The sequence below is a fragment of the Lontra canadensis genome, unplaced genomic scaffold (assembly GCF_010015895.1).
Source record: "Lontra canadensis isolate GAN:19392208 unplaced genomic scaffold, GSC_riverotter_1.0 scaffold63, whole genome shotgun sequence".
In the NCBI taxonomy this organism is placed as follows: Eukaryota; Metazoa; Chordata; class Mammalia; order Carnivora; family Mustelidae; genus Lontra; species Lontra canadensis.
The window spans coordinates 8,446,739-8,467,651 of NW_022631057.1; the positions used below are offsets into that span (position 1 = coordinate 8,446,739).

At 44.2% G+C, this 20,913-nt stretch overlaps 1 protein-coding gene across 1 annotated transcript in view; it reads left to right on the plus strand.

Moving 5' to 3' along the window:
* The window catches only part of NAV1 (neuron navigator 1), a 173,721-nt gene that overhangs the window by 120,022 nt on the left and 32,786 nt on the right, over nucleotides 1-20,913 (plus strand). Inside the window, 3 exon segments of the mRNA XM_032878246.1 lie at nucleotides 19,411-19,549; nucleotides 19,994-20,068; nucleotides 20,070-20,292. Coding sequence (XP_032734137.1) covers nucleotides 19,411-19,549; nucleotides 19,994-20,068; nucleotides 20,070-20,292 — 437 coding nt within the window.

Here is a 20,913-nt window from a genome sequence, read left to right on the forward strand (position 1 = left end):
ATAAGATTAGAATATGTGCATGTATCGGCACAAATCTGGCATCTCCACTAAACGGTAATACAGAATGCGTGCCCTTCTGACACAAGCAGGTGCCATGGGATCAGTATATAACGCAGCATATTAAAGATGCCTTTTTAAGCAACACTGTTTCAGGGGCATCTGGGTGGCTTAGTCCGTTAAGCATCTGGCTCTCCATCTCAGCTCAGGTCTTGATCTCAGGGTTGTGAGTTCAAGACCCACACTGGGTTCCATGCTGAGTGTGGAGCCTACCTAAAAACAAACAAAAAAAGAAAGAAAGAAAGAAAGAACGAAAGAAAGAAAGAAGAAAAGAAGGAAACATTGTTTGGATTTCCATAGTACATTCGGTAGTGGAAGAGTAGAGACATTGCTTTGATTTGATGCAAGCTTATGGACAGGTAACAAAGAAATGAATGAGCTAGGGAGCTCTGCTGATTCCACAGACTGAAGACCATCCTCAGGGTGTCAGTATTTCCGAAGTTGGAGGGTACGATCCAAAGACCGTGAGTGTTCATTAGTTTCATTTGGTTGCCCTCTCAGGTTCCTAAATTAGTTGTCTTCCAGAAGGCCGTGCGTCTTGAGTAAAACTTCAGACTTTCCTCTGCTTAAGCACAGGGATTGCTACACGTTTGTCCAGCAACACAGAGCAAACGTTGGTTATGTTTGACTGGGTGGGTCTCGGAAATAGCTAATGTCGAGTCAGATCCCACACTGACTCCATGAACAGCATCTCTTCCCAAGGCAGGCTCAGAGGCCTACATGGGTGGCCTGGCTACCACGGAAATCTTTTACCATTCAGTCTACACAGACTAAGAAATGGTCACTTACAAAGCGTGCCCTTAGGTTCTCGTACCTTCTCATGGCTATTTCTCAGGAAATACTGATCCTATGGCACCCATGGAGGTACTGGATAAGCTCCCCCCTGTCACAGATTGGTAAACCTTCCTCCCAACACACTGAAGCTCCTTAGAGGCCTCAAGTTCAAATTCTATGTGGGCAGGTGAAAAGAAAAAGCTGTCTCACCCTGTACTTCTACCCTATGGCTGCTGCCATTGAAGACCACGATCATTTTTAATTTGGAATTTAAATGAGTATGGGACAGAAAGAGGCGTTGCAGAAGTTGTGGGAATGAAGAAATCTAGCCAAAGTCAGGCCGAACTTGAACGTGATCTAAGTAGGTTGTATTAAAACGTTTCTGTAACTTGGGAAACAACTTTGTCTTTTTATTTCTGACTCTCCAAGCCGCCTCGGGCATTTCTCTTCCTTTAGTTTTAGCGAAGGGATAGCACCTTCTTTTGTGTGACCCTGCACTAACTTGTATGAGCGTGACCTCCTTCATCCAGGGTTGTTCACTGAGTTTCTCCCGAGGGATCTCAAGAAGGTATGAGTCCCTGAGAGGAGTGGCTGTGATGGGTTGGTTTCTCAGTATTTTGACATGGAGAACAAGAGTGGTTATGGTGCATCCATGGATTTGGACATCATCGCCTTGATGTGTGTTACTCAGTGTCATACTGTCACACATACCTTGCATTTCTTCTTCTAGAAGCTCACCCTCCGGATCTAAAGTCGCACGTTGGTCCCTCTAAGCTCAACGTGATAGTACATAAACAGGCAGACATGAGGAATCAGGGTCCAGTATCTCTCTCTCTGGGTTTTAGGATTTAGAATGTGTTTTTATTTCTGTTTTGCTAGCTTTTCTTTTTAATGTTCCTTGTTTTGTTTTTCTCGTATAGATTAAATGTGGACGGTATTTAGGTAATTACAAGCAGAATGTTTGGGTGGCACATTAGCCCTCGATTTTGAGTCCGGATTTTTGACCCAGGCTTGGTGAATAGAAAAAAAAAATGATCTCAGTTTCTGTGGAACTCTAAGGAAGACGTTGGAAAGTGGACTTTTTATTTAGTAGAATCAAAGGGGGGAAAAAAGGTGATAATGGAAGTCCGGGGAATGGAGTGCGAAGATTGAATATGATACAAAGAAGTCAAGAAAAGGGGAGTGGGGAGTGATGTGTTCAGAGGGAAGGCCTGGTAGTTCATTTGGTTTGTGGTGGGAAGCCTCATTCCGCCGAGAGAGTAGCTTACAAGGCTGGAGGTGTTTATTGCCAGCTCAGCATTTCACACCAGCATTCTGGCCTGAATCTTTCGGAGCTGCCAGAAACTGCTCAGGGTTCCGCAGATGCGTTAGCCCAGGAGTCTGAATTTAGGGCCTGAGTCCTATCTTTTTTCACCTTTTTTGCTTCTCACTGTAAGCTGACAGGGTGCTTGAGATCCGAAGTGGAGTGGCAGCTTGTTAATATCAGGGGCTTTGCTCTGTGGTCACTATGGCAACAGAACCTGACACAGGGCACAGGCACTCTGTATGACTTCTTCCAACCTGTCTGTAGCAGGATTGGCGTTTCCGACTACAAAAGGCTTTTGCCTCTGTCAGTCTCTCATAAATCACTGTAAAAAGCTGCAGATATGTTTCAGTCCCATCTTACTTTAAGGTACCACCTGATTCCAGGGCGGCAGGGGCGGGGGGATTGGCAAAGAGGTGCAAAGGATACTAGTGTCTTTTCTTTTTCCTTTTATTTTCCCATCCAGCCACCCACTCCTCTCCCCTTTCTATTTCCTGAGTCAAAACCTAGCCAGCAGTATTGCTGGTAGAAAAATCTGGTTTTGACTTGTAAATTGAGCAGGTTAGATCAGAAGGGCACTGGGAGGGAATAAAATTGGAGGACCGTCTTAGTCCAAAATTGCTTTTTGGTCCGGGACTTACCAGGTCAGAAATTCTTATTTTTCTTTTCACCTTTTTGTCTTTGGCTCGGTCTAGCCTGGCGGTCGACAGACTTTGGCTTTTCGGGCTCGATCTGGTCCACTGCTTTTTTTTTGCCTGGCCCAAAAAGCTGAGAATGGTTTTCATATTTTCAAGTGATTGGGGGGGGGGGGAACAAAGAAGAATAATATTTTGTGACATGTGAAAATTACCTGAAATTCAAATTTCATTGTTCATAAGTAAGTTTACTGTGGAACGTAGCTATCTTCATTTGTTCACATACTGTCCGCGGCTGCTTTCCTGCTACAGGGGCAGAGATGAGCTGTTTCAACAGACAGCATGTGGCCCTCAAAGCCTAAATTATTTACTCTCTGGTCCTTTACAGGAAAAACTTGCCGAGCCTTCCTCCAGGCATTTCACATGAACCTTCCCAACTTTTCAGAATATTGTCAGTTATCTCCTAATTCCCTAACTGCTTTCAAGAAAAATGCAGAAATGCAAACACTGTTGTATCATTTCCTTTCAGTTAGCCGGGGATTTGGGAAATGTGGGACAGACTCCTAAGAAAGGCCTCAGGAAGAATGTGGGTGAGAAGTGGGGAGGAAACAGGAAGTATCTTATGAAATTTTAAATCAAATATCATTTTCATCCCTTTCTAAAAATCTATAAGATGGGACATCTCTAATAGTTTGGGGCAGAAAAGGAAATGTTGGTTCCAAACAGTACCCAGTTGAGTATTCTTAAGAGCCTCCTTCAGATTCTCTGATAAAAACGCAGGAGGGCCACCTGGGGGGCTCAGTGAGTTAAGCCTCTGCCTTTGGCTCAGGTCAGGATCCCAGGGCTCCCATCCGGCTCAAGCCTGCTTCCCCTTCTCTCTGCCTGCTTCTCTGCCTACTTGTGATCTCTGTCTGTCAAATAAATAAAATCTTTAAAAAGACAAACAAAAAACCCGCAGGAACTCCAATTAAGATTGCTTTTATCCATTGACGTCTTAATTTTGTGACTTTTTAGTTTTTGTCAAGATAGGATTTTACTCAAAATTATTTTCCCCGATGTTCAACTTTCCAGACATTTTGCTTCGTAGGTGCTTATCTACCTGTCTATCCGTGGGGAAATAGAGGCTAAGATAAACTAGTTAAACTCTTGGTGATGAAGAGTAGTGGAGATAAAGGCACTCACTCGGTGTTCCAGAGCCTTCCCCCGAAGGGCTGCCCCTTCTTTGAAGGTGAATTTGATGGCACCCCTGGGAACATTCCCCTTTTCTTGAGAAAGATTCCCAGTTACCTTTCAGTCAGTGGAGTATTTAAATTTCCTCATCTGGACACCTCTGAAAAAGAGGGGCTGGTGCCTTGTGTTTTCGCTCCTACCCCTGTGAAAACAGCAGAGGAGGGGAAAGGCTGGAGGCAGGCAAAAAAAGGGAAATCTCTGAAACTAGAGAAAACGCAAACAAATTGTGGCCAGCCGACTCAGCATTCCTCACCCACAGTTGGTCCTAATTAAGGAGACTCCCGTTAAACAGCTCAACTTTCTGCTCTGTTTTTTTTTTTTTTTCCTTTTGCTCTGGCCCTGCCAGCTGACACGGCAGAGCTTTAACTTAACCACACCTCGGAAACAGCCTCTCATGTCTTCCCCTGCTAGTCTCACTTCTGTCTCTCGCCCACTACCCTGCAATTACCCTTTGCCACATTAAGATCCCAATAAAATACACTGATACCCCTAATCCAGTCGCATCCATTTTGTTTCTCGGAGTGCTATGCAAGCTGTTGGCAGGGCTGAGTAGCTATGCATTGTGCTGTTAGAGGAGCACACGTAGAACCTGATTGCGTCATAAAAAGGTGGAATTTCTCCAGGCTTATTTTGCTGCCAAGTCCAAGCAATAATTCCTTCCACCCTGCTTGACTCCTTGATTTTCTCAGTCCGTAGCTTCTCCTGTGCCCAGCTGATGGACTTGGGAATTTGATTTCAGCTGAGCATAAGTGGTCTTATGCTCAGAAGCTTAATGTTAGTAAATCTCTGAACTGGAAACCAGTCTGAGTGATGGAGGTGGTCGGCGTCCAATGTTGCCTACTGGTGCTGGGGTTATTGATGTATTAATAAAAAACAAGTTAGTTTCCATCACTCAATGGTTATCTTAGTCTGCCCAGGCTGCTTTAGCAAAATACCAAAGACTGGGAAACTTAGACCATAGAAACTTATTTTCTCCCAGTTCTGAAGGCTAAAATTACAACCTTGAAATGCTGTCAGGTTTGGTTTCTCATCAGACCTCTATTCGTGGCCTATGGACAGCCATCGTCTCTCCGTATCTCTGCGTGACCTTTCCTCTGTGCGCACACAGGAAGAGCTCTCTGGTGTCTCTTTCTTTCTTTCTTTCTTTTTAAAGATTTTATTTATTTATTTGACCGACAGAGATCACAAGTAGGCAGAGAGGCAGGCAGAGAGAGAGGTTGGGGGAACAGGCTCCCCACTGAGCAGAGAGCCCAATGCAGGGCTCCATCCCAGGACCCTGAGATCATGACCAGAGACAAAGGCAGAGGCCTAACCCACTGAGCCACCCAGGCGCCCCTCTCTTCCTCTTCTAAGGATACCAATCCTGTCAGATTAGGTGTCTGCCCTAATGATGTCATCTAACCTTAATGACCTCCCTAAAGGCTCTATCTCTATATGTAGTCATTGGGAGTTATGGCTTCCCTTTAATGATGGAGAGGAACACCCACGCAATTTGGTCTGTAACAATGGTCTAGGCTTAAGAAACTCTCTTAACTTTAGAGCAAAGATCAAATGCCAGAATTAAGAAGGCAGTGTTGCGAGGCAAGAAGATAATTTAAAAAAAATTTTTTCTAGGCCATAGACATTTGAGAATCGGAGAGTATGATCCAAGTCCAGGAACTTACACATAGGCACAGAATTTTGTATGTAAATGAAAGGGCATCCAGTTCTCCAGACCGGTTAAGGACTCAATGCTAGAAGGTGAATTCTCAAAGCCTTCTTGCCCCGGGTGAGATGGCATCTGTACAGATTTGGGCAGAGGGTATGAAGGAAAAACATGGCTTGATTTTGACCAAAATGGGGTCCTGATTAGGACTGGGCCTGTGATCCTGTTGCCAGTGCTTAAAAACCTCAGGCCTTATAGGAAAGAAGAGTGAGCTCAAGTGGACGTGCCGATAGCAGCTACAACTTGAGCAGGAGTGGAGGTGGGCTCACACTGGGGCGGAGCAGACAGGAGTTTTCTCACTTCTCTGTTGCATCAGGCATCATCAGGAATGACAGACGTCCTCTTTCCGTGAGCACATCGGGGTGACGTTTCAGATGCTTGGTGAGATGGCGGCCTTGTGTTTATTTCCGGTATCCCTTTCTAGATGCCACAGAGAACATTGGCAGTCACTCTAGAAATTATGAACTGAGTGACTTTAAAAAAAAATGACAACAGTGGAAATCTGTGATTTCTGAATTTTGCAGAATGGCCAAGGTACCATAGGGCATTGGGGCCTAATTTCCTGGGCTTTTATATCAGCTATCTTTGATCTCCAAGATCTTCAGACTTTGTGGTATTAAGCCTCCAAAGTTGTGCTATTTCCCGATTTTTCAATGTTGCCAATAGTACCATGTAAGCTAGACTATAGGAATTAAATCTGAATTTTGGCTCCCCAGCCTATAGTCATTGACAACATGAGCCTTGGTGTCTGAGAGTTGAACAAAATCTGTCAGAGTATTCTATGATTCCAACTGGAATTTAGGAAGTGTCTTTAATAAGTTGCTGAAACCATTAGTTTTCTTATGCACTGGGATCCTGGTGTGAGCTTACTGTCAAAATATCAAGGAGGCCAAATAAATTTTCCTAATTGTACATATCCTCCAGTTTCATATCAGACTCTGGTTACCTTGTTCTTTAGCTTCCCATCTTCTAGGTGATCTTTCTCCTTGAATTGGCAAACCCTTCACTCAACAATTTACGTTGGCTTCTCCACCCTCCCCCCTCTTCCTCTAAATCTCTCACTCTGTGCAATTCATCCTTTCCTCCCATTGCCTGGCTCTGTTGGCCAGATCCGGCTAGCTTGCTGTTGTCTCTGCAAAACCACAGACATGTATGAAGCACTGTACTCCCCTTTGCTCTTGGAGTGCTCTGAGGCCACATGGGGGTAGGGAGCAGGAGAGGTGACTGACTTTGAGAACTTCGTGCGGGGGTGGGGGGGTCCTTGAGTAGAAGGTTGGTTTCTCAACATGGTCTTGATTCATTTGCAAAACTGAACATCACAGAATTGCCCAATTACATTCCGACTCTCATTGTCTCTTTCTTTCTTCTTCTTTTGTTTAATCACTTACCTCCTTAACCTCTCAAAGGCTCTCTGAGGACTGTGGCTGATAATTCAGTTCATGCCACCAGCAAGTCTACCACATTTGGTGCCATGGAGGGGTAGATAAGCTGAAGTTTTACTGCACACCATAGCTTTCCCTGGTCACGGCTCAAATGTAATCACTGCAGCAACTAATGAACTCCAGCTCCTCAAAGCTTACTTCTCATGGACCAAAAGTTTCCTGTTCAGGGGCGCCTGGGTGGTTCAGTGGGTTCAAGCCTCTGCCTTCAGCTCAGGTCATGATCTCAGGGTCCTGGGATCGAGCCCCACATCGGACTCTCTGCTGAGCAGGGAACCTGCCTCCCCCCCTCTCTCTGCCTGCCTCTCTATTTGTGATCTCTGTCTGTCAAATAAACAAATTTTTAAAATCTTCAAAAAAAAAAAGGTTTTCTGTTTAGGACAGTGCTTTCCAAAGATGCAAGTCGCATATGTAATTTAAAATTTTCTAGCAGGGACAGTTTTAAAAGTAAAACAGGTGAAATCAATTACAGTAATTTTTACTTAACCCAATATATCTAAAATGTTATTTTAGTATGTAATATAAAGTTATTAGTAAGATGCATTACAATCTTTTTTTCATACTAAGTATTTGAAATCTGGAACTAAATCTTTTGAAGTCCTACTATATGTTTCCATTTCGGCTAGCCACGTTTCAAGTGGCCCCGAGCTACCATGTTACACAGATCTAGGAGATTACGACCTTGTTAACAAAGGAGAACAAGGGGCGCCTGGGTGGCTCAGTGGGTTAAGCCGCTGCCTTCGGCTCAGGTCATGATCTCAGGATCCTGGGATCGAGTCCCGCATCGGGCTCTCTGCTCAGTGGGGAGCCTGCTTCCCTCTCACTCTCTCTGCCTGCCTCTCTGCCTACTTGTGATCGCTCTCTGTCAAATAAATAAATAAAATCTTAAAAAAAAAAAAAAAAAAAAAAACAAAGGAGAACAAACAAGTGAATCCACTGCAGCAGGCACCAGAGATGGAACATCACTGACTAATTCTCTCAGTAGGAACCCGCATCTCCATGGCTGTCTGAGTGACCTCCGGGGAAACCTGAGCTGGCCGTCAGCTGAGTGGCTCACCTCCATGAATGGGCCTGAAGAAAGTATAAAAGACCAACGAAGAATGGGATATCTTGGGAACTTTGGCTAGAGCAGCGTTCAGAACATGTTCCCTTGTTTAGATGTACAAGGGGAGGCTTAGATCGGGACAGATCGTCCTTTCTGTCATTTGACTCCATTTCTTCCTGTTAGGTTTTCCTCCCATTAAGAGTTTAGAATCAGGGGGCGCCTGGGTGGCTCAGGGTGTTAAGCCTCTGCCTTCGGCTCAGGTCATGGTCTCAGGGTCCTGGGATCGAGCCCCGCATCGGGCTCTCTGCTCAGCAGGGAGCCTGCTTTCCCCTCTCTCTCTGCCTGCCTCTCTGCCTACTTGTGATCTCTTTCTCTGTGTCAAATAAATAAATAAAATCTTAAAAAAAAAAAAAAAAGAGTTTAGAATCAGGGGCGCCTGGGTGGCTCAGTGGGTTAAAGCCTCTGCTTTTGGCTCGGGTCATGATCCCAGGGTCTTGGGATCGACCCCCGCATCGGGCTCTCTGCTCAGCAGGGAGCCTGCTTCCTCCTCTCTCTCTCTGCCTGCCTCTCTGCCTCCCTCTGATCTTTCTGTCTGTCAAATAAATAAATAAAATCTTTTAAAAAAAAAAAAGGAGTCTACAATCCACTACTACACTTCTGTAGCAGACAAGTGCTGAAACATAGGCCAAACATGAACATAAACATATGTGGTGTTGAACTGTACGAAAGTATTCATGTTTAACCATTTTTTACCTATAAAATGGACACTTGCATATGGTTTAACCTCTTATATTTCATCCTAGAACGCAAGAGTATTCTTGAGGTTGTAAGCAAGGAAATCTGTATCTAAGCTCTAACCTGGTTGCTGGTTTAGTCCAAGGAAGTTACAGAAATTTTTAAGATGATCAGGATCTCCTGGATTGTGGGACCCAGTCCCGTGTCAGGCTCCACACTTACAGGCTCCCCAGTCCGCAGGGAGTCTGCTTGAGATTCTGTTCTTCTCCCTCTACCCCTCCCCCAACTTTCTCTCTCTCTGTTTCTCCCCCTCCCTCCCTCTTTCTCTATCTCTCTCAAATAAATAAATAAATCTTTTAAAATAATAATTAAAAAGGTGAGAGTGAGTATCAGGTCCATAGAAGTATATACTCTTTGAAGTCAGCCTAGTCCATTTCTAGCCATGAGGTTAACCCAGGACAGATTCATCTGGAGTCTCTTTATTATTTAACTCTATCTTGGATTGATCCTAGACCAAACTTTATGTACTCTTTTCCCTGTCCCCTTGAAGTACCAAGAATAACTTCACTTTCAGGTGCAGGTATTATGAAACACTCTTGGCTGCAGAACCATCCAGTGATAGCATTATCTCAAGCACTTAAATTCTCAAAATATTCCTTTTGTGTTGATCCATAGCCATCCTGACTCTTAGGAACCTAGAGTCAGGGTCGTCACCTTTGCTAGCCTCCCACCCACCTTGGCTGTCAGATTGCCATCAGACCTCAAGTCTAATCTACATTTTGTCTTAGCATTAGTCATTATTTCCTTTTTAACTGCCTGACCTAGGCCACTGTCCATCAACTTCAGCAAGTGAGACAGTATCAAAAATTGTGGCTGTTGGTGACCTTTCCTCCTCTTCCCTGTTTGATGTTCATTTGTCTCATAGAATACAGTCACCTTGTTGGTACAGTGATGGGGATTGAAAAACCTCCCAAGTCTCACTCTGGCTTCTTTTTATAAATAGTTGGGGATTTAGTTCTCAGAAATTGGGTATACTGTGTGGTCACAGAGCTTCCTGATGTCTTGGAGCATGTTTCCAGTTTAGATGGTAAAGCATTGCCCTTCCTTTCCTAGAGCAAGAAGTCCTAAGTATCTCTTTGGGATATAATCTTAGGCTTCCAATTCCATAAACTCTGCCTACAAGTAAAAATAATCACCCCTAAATCCCATTTCTTAAAACCAGCCTATTATAGATATTTCTCCACTTTCAGAGGACAAAGTCAGCTTCTGTGTACAGAGCTCTTACCCATTAAGTGGTAAGTAATCTGGGAAATTTGGTTACTAACTCACCAGGCATATATATTCTGGACAAATGGGGAAATGATCCACTATTCAAGTCTGACTTTTAAGAACCACACTGTGCTAGAGAAGCAATGAGGATTTTTTCCTATGTAGTCACAAGCTAGTCCACCCTTCCCACTAGCTAGCCCACACCCTTGGCCCTCTGGCTGCCCGCAGGCTCCCTTGGCTATTCAAGTTCTGTGAAATGGCTGGACCTGAAATATGGGGAGCAGACTGTGTGAGAGAAGTCTGGGAGGGGTGGCCAGTCCTAGCCAAGAACTACGTTAGTGTTGGTGCTTTTCCCAGAGGGGAGGAGTGTTCCCTGCCCTGTGCATTGCCATGTGTCAGCAGAGACACAAACAGAACACTGTTCAGTTGAGCTGGCCTCACAGTCCTTCTTTTCATCCTACAGAGGAGATAGGGTGCACCAGAGTGTCCCTAAGACTGTGGTTTCAGGGCTAGGAAGTGGGCAAGAAAACAGAAAGAGGAATCTGTTGCTATTCTTATAGCCCTAGATGGGGGGGTTGATGAATTAGCACTCAAGAAGCTGATTTGTTGAAAGGAATGGTATAGTGTCACAATACAGGCACTCCCACCCAAAATAACAAGAATAAGCTGGATAAATAACAAAAATAACTTAGAAGACAAACCATTGAATATCTAAGAATGCAAAGTATTCAAATTGAACTAAATTCCAGAAAGGAACGAGCCCTTCCTAGGAGAGAAAAAATGCATGGCTGTTGTCATTCTAGAGGCCCAGCAGCAGGAGGAGTATACGTACCTACCATAGGTGAGAATAAGGAGAAGGTAGCTCAGCTTCATACAGAACTTTTGGAGGCTACATTTTGGCTAGGAAACTAAATCCCAGAGCAAATGTTGTACCCACCCACCCCCCATTCTTTCCCATGAGGACTTTGCTTAATACACACAGTGGCAGCAAGTCAATAGCGGAGGGCAGGGCAGAGAGATGAGAACAATACCCCCATCCCTGCCCAGTGCACAGAGAGCATTCATTGAGTACCTATGAGTAACACACTACAGAGAAATTTGAGAGCAAGGCAGGAGGATATTAATAGACCCCTTCAAAGCACAATGGCCCTTCACTGAGTATATAGAAGCAGCCCACCAAGAGTAAAGAGAACTCCACAAGCAGCCCCAAAAGCTGGTGCCTGGGCTATAAAGCATAGAGAGATATCTGGAGTCTCATTATGGTCAGATCCCAGGCACTACTGAGACAATCTTGATCCTACCCTCAAAATATTTGAAACCAGTGATGAACTTTCTTTTTTTTTTTAAGATTTTATTTATTTATTTGACAGACAGAAATCACAAGTAGGCAGAGAGGCAGGCATAGAGAGAGGAGGAAGCAGGCTCCCTGCGGAGCAGAGAGCCCGATGTGGGGCTCGATCCCAGAACTCTGAGATCATGACCCCAGCCAAAGGCAGAGGCTTTAACCTACTGAGCCACGCTGGCTCCCCAGTGATGCACTGACTTTAACCAAAGAGACAACAAAGCCCAGACCTAGCTCTGCTACAGATGAGACCAACTCGGCTCTGAATCCTAACAGCCTGACAGAAGGGGTGCATCCTTTTCTAGGTATATGTATTGCTGTTCTCTGTTTATATACATCTGGCATATTATAAAAAGCTATCATATGAAGAGGCAGGAAATATAACTGAGAGAAAAAATAGTCAATAGAAGTAGGCCTGCAGATGACCCAGATGTTAGAATTAACAGACAACATTGTAAAATGCTTTCTATAAATATTTTTAAGGCTCTATTAGAAAAGGTGGATTATGTTCTTGAATAGTAGATGGAGAATTTAAGCAGAGAACTGGAATTTCTTAAAAAAAAAAAAAAGAATGTTTATAAATTCCCTCTGAAACAAGGATTTCTTAGAAACGAACTACTAATCATTCTTGGAGAATATGTAAGAAGCAGTTCCAAAATCTTAACCCCTTCCCTGAGTTTATGCATTCCTACTTTCACAGAAGCCAGGAGTTCAAGTCTGCAAGTGTGTCTAAGCCCACTATGTACAAGACACTGTATGAGAGGTACATAGTGGTACATAGGAGACTCAGTCGTGCCCCTCAGGGAAATACAGTCTAGTGTACATAAAAGAATGAGATTTTTTCTGATGAGGAAGATCATAGAAAGCGTCGTAGAAAATTTGGTTTGATCTGGGCATTGAAGAAAGAGCTAGGGAGAAACCCATGGAAAGTAGGTAGGGTTTATGTACGTTGTTGTCAAGTCCCATAATATTGCCAGGACTTCAGAATCTTTAGCGGGACACAGATGATTGCACAGTGATGATAAGACAGGCCTGTACTTCCAAAAAGAAATTAGGTGAGACAGCTTGTCACCCAATGGGAACCCTAGAGGACATAAGAATTTGGAGCAGGGTGGGACTAGGCAGAAGGAGATGAGCATTGTGTTTATCTGTATCCTAACAGGGCAAAGTCATATTTCTGGGTTTTGTTGGAAAATTAAATCACTCCTTTCTCTGAATCCTCTTATGTATGTTGTCTATACTTCATAAATGATATTCATTTCATGTATGTCTTCTTCCACCCTTGGACTGTGAGCTCGTTCTGATAATCACTCATTTTAAATGCCCGTGCAACTGAGATTGTCACGTATTGTCAATACTAGGAGTCCGGTGAATGTTTGCCCAATTGCAATTTAACTTAACCCTAAGCAGAGTCCATAGGACTTAAATTCAGGTAGTCTGGCTACAGTGTCTGTGCTCTTAGTCATCACTCTATGTTAATGATGGCCCGTGGGTAATCTTGAGCAGTGGGCCTTAGAATTTTGATTTTAGGATTATCAGCGGTGAGGAGTTAATGAAGGTTTGGTAGGTAAGTGCTACACTTTTGGGTGATTAGGCTTGATTATATTCAGTGTGTGTTGGAAGGACGGAGAATTTACAGACAGGGGGGTTCGGTAAAAAGGCTTTTGCAGTGGTTTGAGTGAGAGGATATTAGCTGTGAACCAGAGCAGAAGCAGGAGAAATGTGGAGGAAAAAGAGATTTGAGAGGCAAGTGGTCACACAATTATAGACTTCTTGAGAAGGGAAGTAAAGAAAAAAGAGTTAAAGCCATACTGAAGTTATTGATGAGGTGACGGGGGCGGGGGGGGCTGTGATACTTTTCAGGGAAACAGGAAGTGATACGTTTGAGATTTGGAGGGAGGATTAAAGGATATGAGGCGATCAGTAAACAAGAAAATGAATATCCTCTGAGAAAAATCTTTAATTTACTGCCATAACCTGTTTTCTAGTCCTTTAGAAATATCCCTTGACAAGAGTCATTTTCTTCATCATGTTTATATCTGACTTAATCTCTCATATGTTTATTCTGACTTATTTTCTCTTCCGTTCCGAGAATGGATAAAAATGGTAAAGTGTCGTATTCCTCCAACAGCCTTCCCAGAATGAACACTCCCACACCATGCAAAGTAAATGGTACAAACGTACAAGAGAACATTTCTCTTGGGGCACCTGGGTGGCTCAGTGGGTTAAGCCGCTGCCTTCGGCTCAGGTCATGAATCTCAGGGTCCTGGGATCGAGCCCCGCATCGGGCTCTCTGCTCAGCAGGGAACCTGCTTCCCCCTCTCTCTCTGCCTCTCTGCCTACTTGTGGTCTCTGTCTGTCAAATAAATAAATAAAATCTTTAAAAAAAAAAAGAGAGAACATTTCTTTTTTGCATCAGCTGCCTGTTGGTGATGGTGGTCTGGATTTACAAGTAGGCTGGATTACAAACGAATATTAACTTTCTCTGCATTTGGTTTTTCTCCCAAATTTAGATCTAGTTGGTTGCTGCCCAACCCTCTTTTCTGCCTCTGAGATCTATGTGAAAAAAAGATTTAAAGAGAAACAGGAGATCACAAAACCCGGCTTAGAGTGACCCGAGAGAGTTTCTTTGTGCCAAAGAACGGATGCAGTAGCCTTGGTGAACTCTGAGCCCTGCCCTCCTCTGTTTATTGTTTGGGTGCCATATTTATTTATTTATTTTTTAAAGATTTTATTTATTTATCTAAGAGGGAGAAGCAGACTCCCCGCTGAGCAGGGAGCCCGGTGCGGGGCTCATTCCCGGGACCTGGAGTTCACAACGAACCAGAGCCGAGGGCAGATGCTCAACCAACTAAGCCTCCCAGGCACCCTTGGTGCCATATTTAAGCTGCTTGTCTTTCTCCTTCTGAACTTGAATGACCAGGCAGTTACCCTGTAGTAAGTCTGGCTCGTTAGCTGATAGTCTGCAAATTCTTCTAGAGACTTTCTGTTATTAGCCCTTAGGCAGTCATGTTTTGGGTGGGACAGCATCTATCCAGCCTCTTTTCTGCCAGGCTCTTGATTCTTCAAAACATCATCCAGATTGTTCCTTCTGGCTCTTCCTGATCTGGTGGCGGAACTGCAAAGTTAATGTGTCTTCTCCTCACTCTACTCAAAATCTCCCCATCAGAACGTCTAATCCGAAAGAACAGGCTCTCGGTTAAGTGTCATTCAGAGGTGTTTTCCTGCTGGCAGCACTAGTTTAATATAGTTCACAACTACCACAAGAGTAAAATGATTATAAAGGGTTTGGGGTTTCTTTTTTCTTTTTTCTTCTCTTAATACATTATTTATTTGTCTTTCCTCTGTCAAACCCAAAGCCAGCCACTTTCCCCAGGCTGCCTGGGGAGATACAGGAAAAAGATCATACAAGACAGATAAGATACAGGAGAAAGACCTAAGGGAGGTAGAGATGGCTCCTTCCCCTGGCAAAGAGGCTGAGAAAGGACACCATCAGGCGAAAGAGCTGCAGGGCCTCAAAGAGGGCAGAATCCAGAATGGCGTAGAACAGCTTTTGCTTCAGCGAGGGCTTCTTGGCATAACCCATGATGAGGCTCCCAAACACAGCCCCAATTCCGGCCCCAGAGCCAGCCAGCCCTACCATGGCAGCCCCAGCCCCAGCCCCAGTGAACTTGGCTGCTGTGTAGATGTCCCTTGGAACGGTGCTGGATAGGAAGCTGCGGGTGGGAATAAGTGAGGTCGGGGCGAGGGGCTGCCAGGCTGCTGAGTTGGGCTCTCATCTGTCGGTGTCTCTGGTGGTTTTAGCACCACCACAGACAGTGATCCTCTCAACAGCAGAGAGGTGCTCCTGACAAGAGGGGATGGAGACGAACTTGGCACATGCATCCATTTTCAGGGGACGACAGGCTGTGGCAGGAGAGCTGCTCCCAGTGCAGGGAAGACGGCGGGGTCGGGGAGGGGTTTCTTTGTTCCTTAAGTCTTAACACCCCAAGGAAAAAGAATAGGAGGGGGAAGAGATCATAGCCACAAAGTTGGGGGAAGCCGGAAATCAGAATGGCACATGTGAACCGACTGAACCAACTTAAAGCTGAATCCTAAGCCCGTGGTGGGGAAAGCTGCACAGCCACTTTGTTTGCAGCTCTGAACCCTCAAAAAAGCTTGACAATTGTGACACCAGGTGCCCTTAGTGGAGGGAAGAGAGGAAACTAAAAACAGGAGGATTGGTTTAAAATTTATATAAGAAACACTTAACTCTCTATCCTCTCTTTTGCTACTTCCGGAAAGGCAACTCTAGTCACGAGTTTGGAAGATTCATCTCCAGGAAATCTGAAGCCCCCAAGAGAAAAAACTTAAATAAGTCCAATCACATCTCCCTATACTGAACCCTTAATTGACAAGTCCCACCAATGTACACAAAGTTTCTGAATAACCTGTCATGGGTGTTCCAGTCTTAACTCTGCGCAAACAGCCAAGGATCACCCAACAGGAAAGCAGGGTCTGTCGTCCGAAAGTCTCACCAGTACAAACAGAGAAAAGCTACTTGGAGCCAGAAACTGTACAAAGAGATTGTAAATCTGGCCCTCCGAATAAATGAGTGAATGAGTATCTTTGAGGGTTCTAGGATTGCATCCTTGAAGGAAAGAACAATATACTATTTTTAAAGTACCCTTAAAACTTTAAATATGATAGCAGAAATGAAAATTGTAATGGAGGCAACTGAAGGTAAAAATTACGGCCAGTGCCCCAAAAGTGGAGTTCAAAAATAAATGGATGGAGGGGTGCCTGGGTGGCTCAGGGGGTTAACACTCTGCCTTCGGCTCAGGTCATAATCTCAGGGTCCTGGGATCGAGCTCCGCCTGCTTCCCTTTCTCTCTCTCTGCCTGCCTCTCTGCCTACTTGTGATCTCTGTCTGTCAAGTAAATAAATAAAATCTTAAATAAATAAATAAATAAATAAATAAATAAATAAATAAATGGAGGTAGTGCTGGACAATAAGGAAGACAGAGTATCAGCCTCGAAATCTATCATCTGAATAATAGACCTTCTAGAAGAGAGAACTGAAAAATGGAGAGGAGAAAGTCATCAAAGAAATAATGCCTGAAAACTTCTAGATGAAAAGGGCCCAGGAAGGTATCTAACTCAAAGAATAAAAATCAGTCCACACCAAGGCATGTCATTAATGATACCTTAGAATACCAGGGAAGATGCTAAAACTTTCCAGAGAGAAAGAAACAGGTCACGTGTTAGGGACAAGAAATCAGAATGGCAACAGGAGAGGCCAGACTATGGAGCGATGCCTTTATATTCTCAGAGGAGATTACTTTCAGTTTAGAATTCTTTGGCTAGCCAAAATTTCACATGTAAAAAACAGAGCAAAGACATTTTATAGTGTGTCAGATCTTACCAAGTTTGCTTCTTCCCAAGGTTCTTCTTTCAGAAACCTCCTAGAAGAGAGGTACTTCTCTAAAACAAGAAAGTAAACCAGCAAAGAGGGAGACTGAGGTTCTAACTGAGGAGCCTGGTCAAGAGGACCCAGGTGATGACATGTGGTCCCATAATGTCACCTATGCTGCAGATCCAGAGAGCAAGCAGCAGGAACACAGAAGCATTGGAATATTCTCGAAGGAAGCACAAGAAACCGTTAACAGTGGTTTCTTTAAAAAGTAAAAGTGGGAGGGCAGAAAGGGGGCATTTTTCCTTTTTCCCATTATAGTTTCATGTAATGTTTGAGTCTTAACTATAGCATCCATTATTTTCCTAATATTTGTCTTACAAAAGGAAAATGGGCTCCTTCCTGGGGAGCATCTCCGGTGGAAGAGCTTAACCGTTGGGTAAGGACAACAGAATTTTTCTTTTGCCTAGAATCTGCAAAGGAATTTTCCTGGGAAATCTTTAAATCTTCTAGCCAATCTTGCGCAAGAATTTTAGGCTGATACCCTCTCACTTTATGGAAAGAGTCTGTGAGTTGGGAGGAATGTCTTTTGGGCGAGGAGGACTGAAACCCTTTCTGAGAAGATGCACTCCCCTCCCTTACTTCACCGTGAGGCTTTCCATAAATGTAGGGCAAAGGAAAGGTTTCCTTTAGACTGGTGGACTGCAGCAGTCCTTGCTTTTTTTTTTTTTTTTTTTGCAAGAGCCCTTTCATAAGACTTTGCTCCATTCCAAGACCTTCATTACCAATAATTAATCTCAGATGGAAGGCTCAATGCTACAGGCTTCTTCTGTCTTTGACCCAAGAGAACATGTTGTGAATAGTTTGTTTGTTTGCTTGCCAGAGATCTTATCTTGATCCAGAAGAGCTGATAGGATCGTAAAGCCAATTTATCTTTCCTCCTCAGTATTCTTTCTCTACAAAATGGGGGCTGTGATATCTTAGCCCAAGGTAAATGTGGGATTAATATATGTCATGGGTGAAGGGAAAAAGAGGTTGCTTGTTTTAGTAAGGGCTGTATTGCTTAGTAATAAAATTGAAATCACTCTGTAGTGTGTTCTAATCCCCATCCTTTCTTTGCTGTTTCTCAATGTATTGGGATTAATCACTCCAGAGCATCCAAGCCAAATGTCCAAACCACCCACTTTCCTCTTCCCAGCAAATAAATTAAAGGGAGGCCAGCTGAAATCTGGGCCAAGAAGTTAGATGGCTTGTATGTCTGACTTTTGTTCCATGATCTGAAACTCAAAATAAATCAAAAAGGAAAAATTTTCCAGACACCGGCTAATTCACAAAAAACATCTTCAGCCTCTTAATCCTTCACACACGCAAAGCCAACAAATAAACCTGTGAACACAGATGCCAGGGTTTAGAGAATAGATTCCAACAGGCACAAACAAAAGCTCTCATAGTGTGGTCTTCCTGAAGTCCATGTTTGAGTTGTGGGCTCTAAAACTTGAGTGAAATCTAAAGGACATTTTTGGGTCCAGCAGGAAGTAATAGAAACGGTGGAAGGCGTAGAACACAGGACTATTGAAGAAAGGTTCTAGGAGACAGATTTTGAACTCAGAAAATAATGTGAAGAAGAAACTTGCCAACAGCCAATAAGGAGAGGACAAAGGAAGTTGGTATTAATGGCAGAATAGGCTATTTAGCTCAGATGGTAAGAATTAACTTTCTAACTGCAAAAGTTGTTAAACACAAAAATGAACAGCCGAGGGAGGTTGTAGAGTCCAAGGTCCAAAGTGATGGAGGCTGCATTAATTTCACTTAGTATACGAACAAGGGTTCTTTATAGGAAGACTTGCAGGTACAGACGCTCAACACCAGTCTCTCCCAGATACCACATATCTGATATTCCAAGCAGTTGGCGGGAAAAGGAAACCATTCAGCACAAATTTGGGGCTTCTGCTTGGCCACAGCTCCTAAAGTGTGGTTCATTTATCAGCAGAGCAGTACATGCTGCTTGGAAGCGAAGCCCGATCCCAGGGTCAGGGAATTGTATAAGTGGGGGAGCAATGAGAAATGACGGGGTCAGGGGGTCCTAGAAAAGATAAATCTTTTTCTGGTCCTTGTTACCAGGTATGAAAAACTTTGGGAAAGTACCTGGAGAACATATCCAGAAATGAACAAAGACATGGTACCGTTGATCGGGAGAGGAAATTGTATGATTAGACGGATCCAAGAATTACTTTGTCTTTATGCTATCCCTTTCTGTTAAGGGGATGTAATGTCTTCCTTTGCCAGATAAAGGCAGGGTCTCTTTTATAAAAGAACGCTGCAAATCATATTTCAAGTTACTGGCAAACTCGGGACTAGCCTTCAGGCTTTCTCCTCTTGGCCAGTCTGTATATTGGAATACAGCTGTTCTTCCATCCAAATGATAATTTTATTCCTTGCCTTAGCTTCTGTTTTAACTGATAACCTTTATCTCCTGTCCTACAGCTGGGATGAAAGCAGCTCCATTAGCAGTGGGCTCAGCGATGCCTCAGACAACCTCAGCTCAGAAGAGTTCAATGCCAGCTCCTCCCTCAACTCCCTCCCAACGACTCCCACTGCCTCTCGCAGGAACTCTACAATAGTGGTACGTGAGTTCGCAAACACCTAGGCCACCCTCTCAAGATGAACCATGGGCCAGATGCATTTGCACATACACCCACCCGCTCCCTGGGATTGGTTCCCTTGTGCCTTTGCCAGGTCCTTTCAGAGCTGGTCCAAAAAAACCTGAGGCTACCAAGCGGTCACCTAAGACATTAGCTGTTGTCTTAGGAGCCCCTGTATTTAGCACCCATGCCAACTTGGAATGATGCGTGTAAGAGCTGTTCCAACCAGAGAAGAAAAAAAAAAAGCCCTGAGACACATAGGATGTCTTTTCTCCGGCCCCCTAGAGATGTACGTAGAAACCCTGGGTTGACATAACACTCAGGAAAGAGTGGGGCCACCCACCCACCAGAATCCATCCCCTCTGCCTCCTTTTTTCCATCCCCGGGTGAGCATCTCACACTGATTTTTCTCGTCTTTTCCTCAGCTCCGCACAGACTCAGAGAAGCGCTCACTGGCCGAAAGTGGGCTGAGCTGGTTTAGTGAGTCAGAGGAGAAGACCCCCAAAAAAACTGGAATACGACAGTGGTAGCCTGAAGATGGAACCCGGGACTTCGAAGTGGCGGAGAGAGCGGCCCGAGAGCTGTGATGATTCATCCAAGATTGGAGAACTGAAAAAGCCTGTGAGCCTGGGACACCCTGGTTCCCTGAAGAAGGGCAAGACCCCGCCAGTGGCCGTCACGTCCCCCATCACTCACACAGCCCAGAGCGCCCTCAAAGTCGCAGGTGAGCCCCGAGTAAAAGAAGGGACAAGGGTGAAGACCTTGTTTCTTGGGTTGCTCCTCTTTTTAATGGTCCTTAACCCACAGGACTGTTGTGAAGACCAGATCATAACCATTAAAGCACTCTGCAAACGTCTGCTATCATCCTGTGGGTTAGGGAAGATGGATATTACTATCTCCACTCGACAACTTTAGAAATAACAACTCAAAAGGGTAAAGTGGCAGAGCCAAAATCATACAGCTCAGAAGAGGTAGAGGACGGAGTATGTTATGTTTAGAGACTAGTTTGACCTGCCTTCATACACTTGCCAAGACCATCGGCTGGTGTACTTGTCTTTACAAGGTGCTTGCTTGACCTCCCAGGGAGGTCCCAAGAAAACAATAGATCAGAATTGTATTGCCCCCAAAGTTGGCCCCTTGCGTAGCTTCTCGCCTTTGTCCACATTTCCCTCCAGTCTCTACTTACAAGGAGGTATGACCATACCCTATCTGCATCCCCTCCTTTTTTTCCTTCCTTGACCAGTTGTTTGATGCACTTTTTTTTTTTTAATTTTTTATTAACATATACTGTATTATTAGCCCCAGCGGTATAGGTCTGTGAATTGCCAGGTTTACACACTTCACA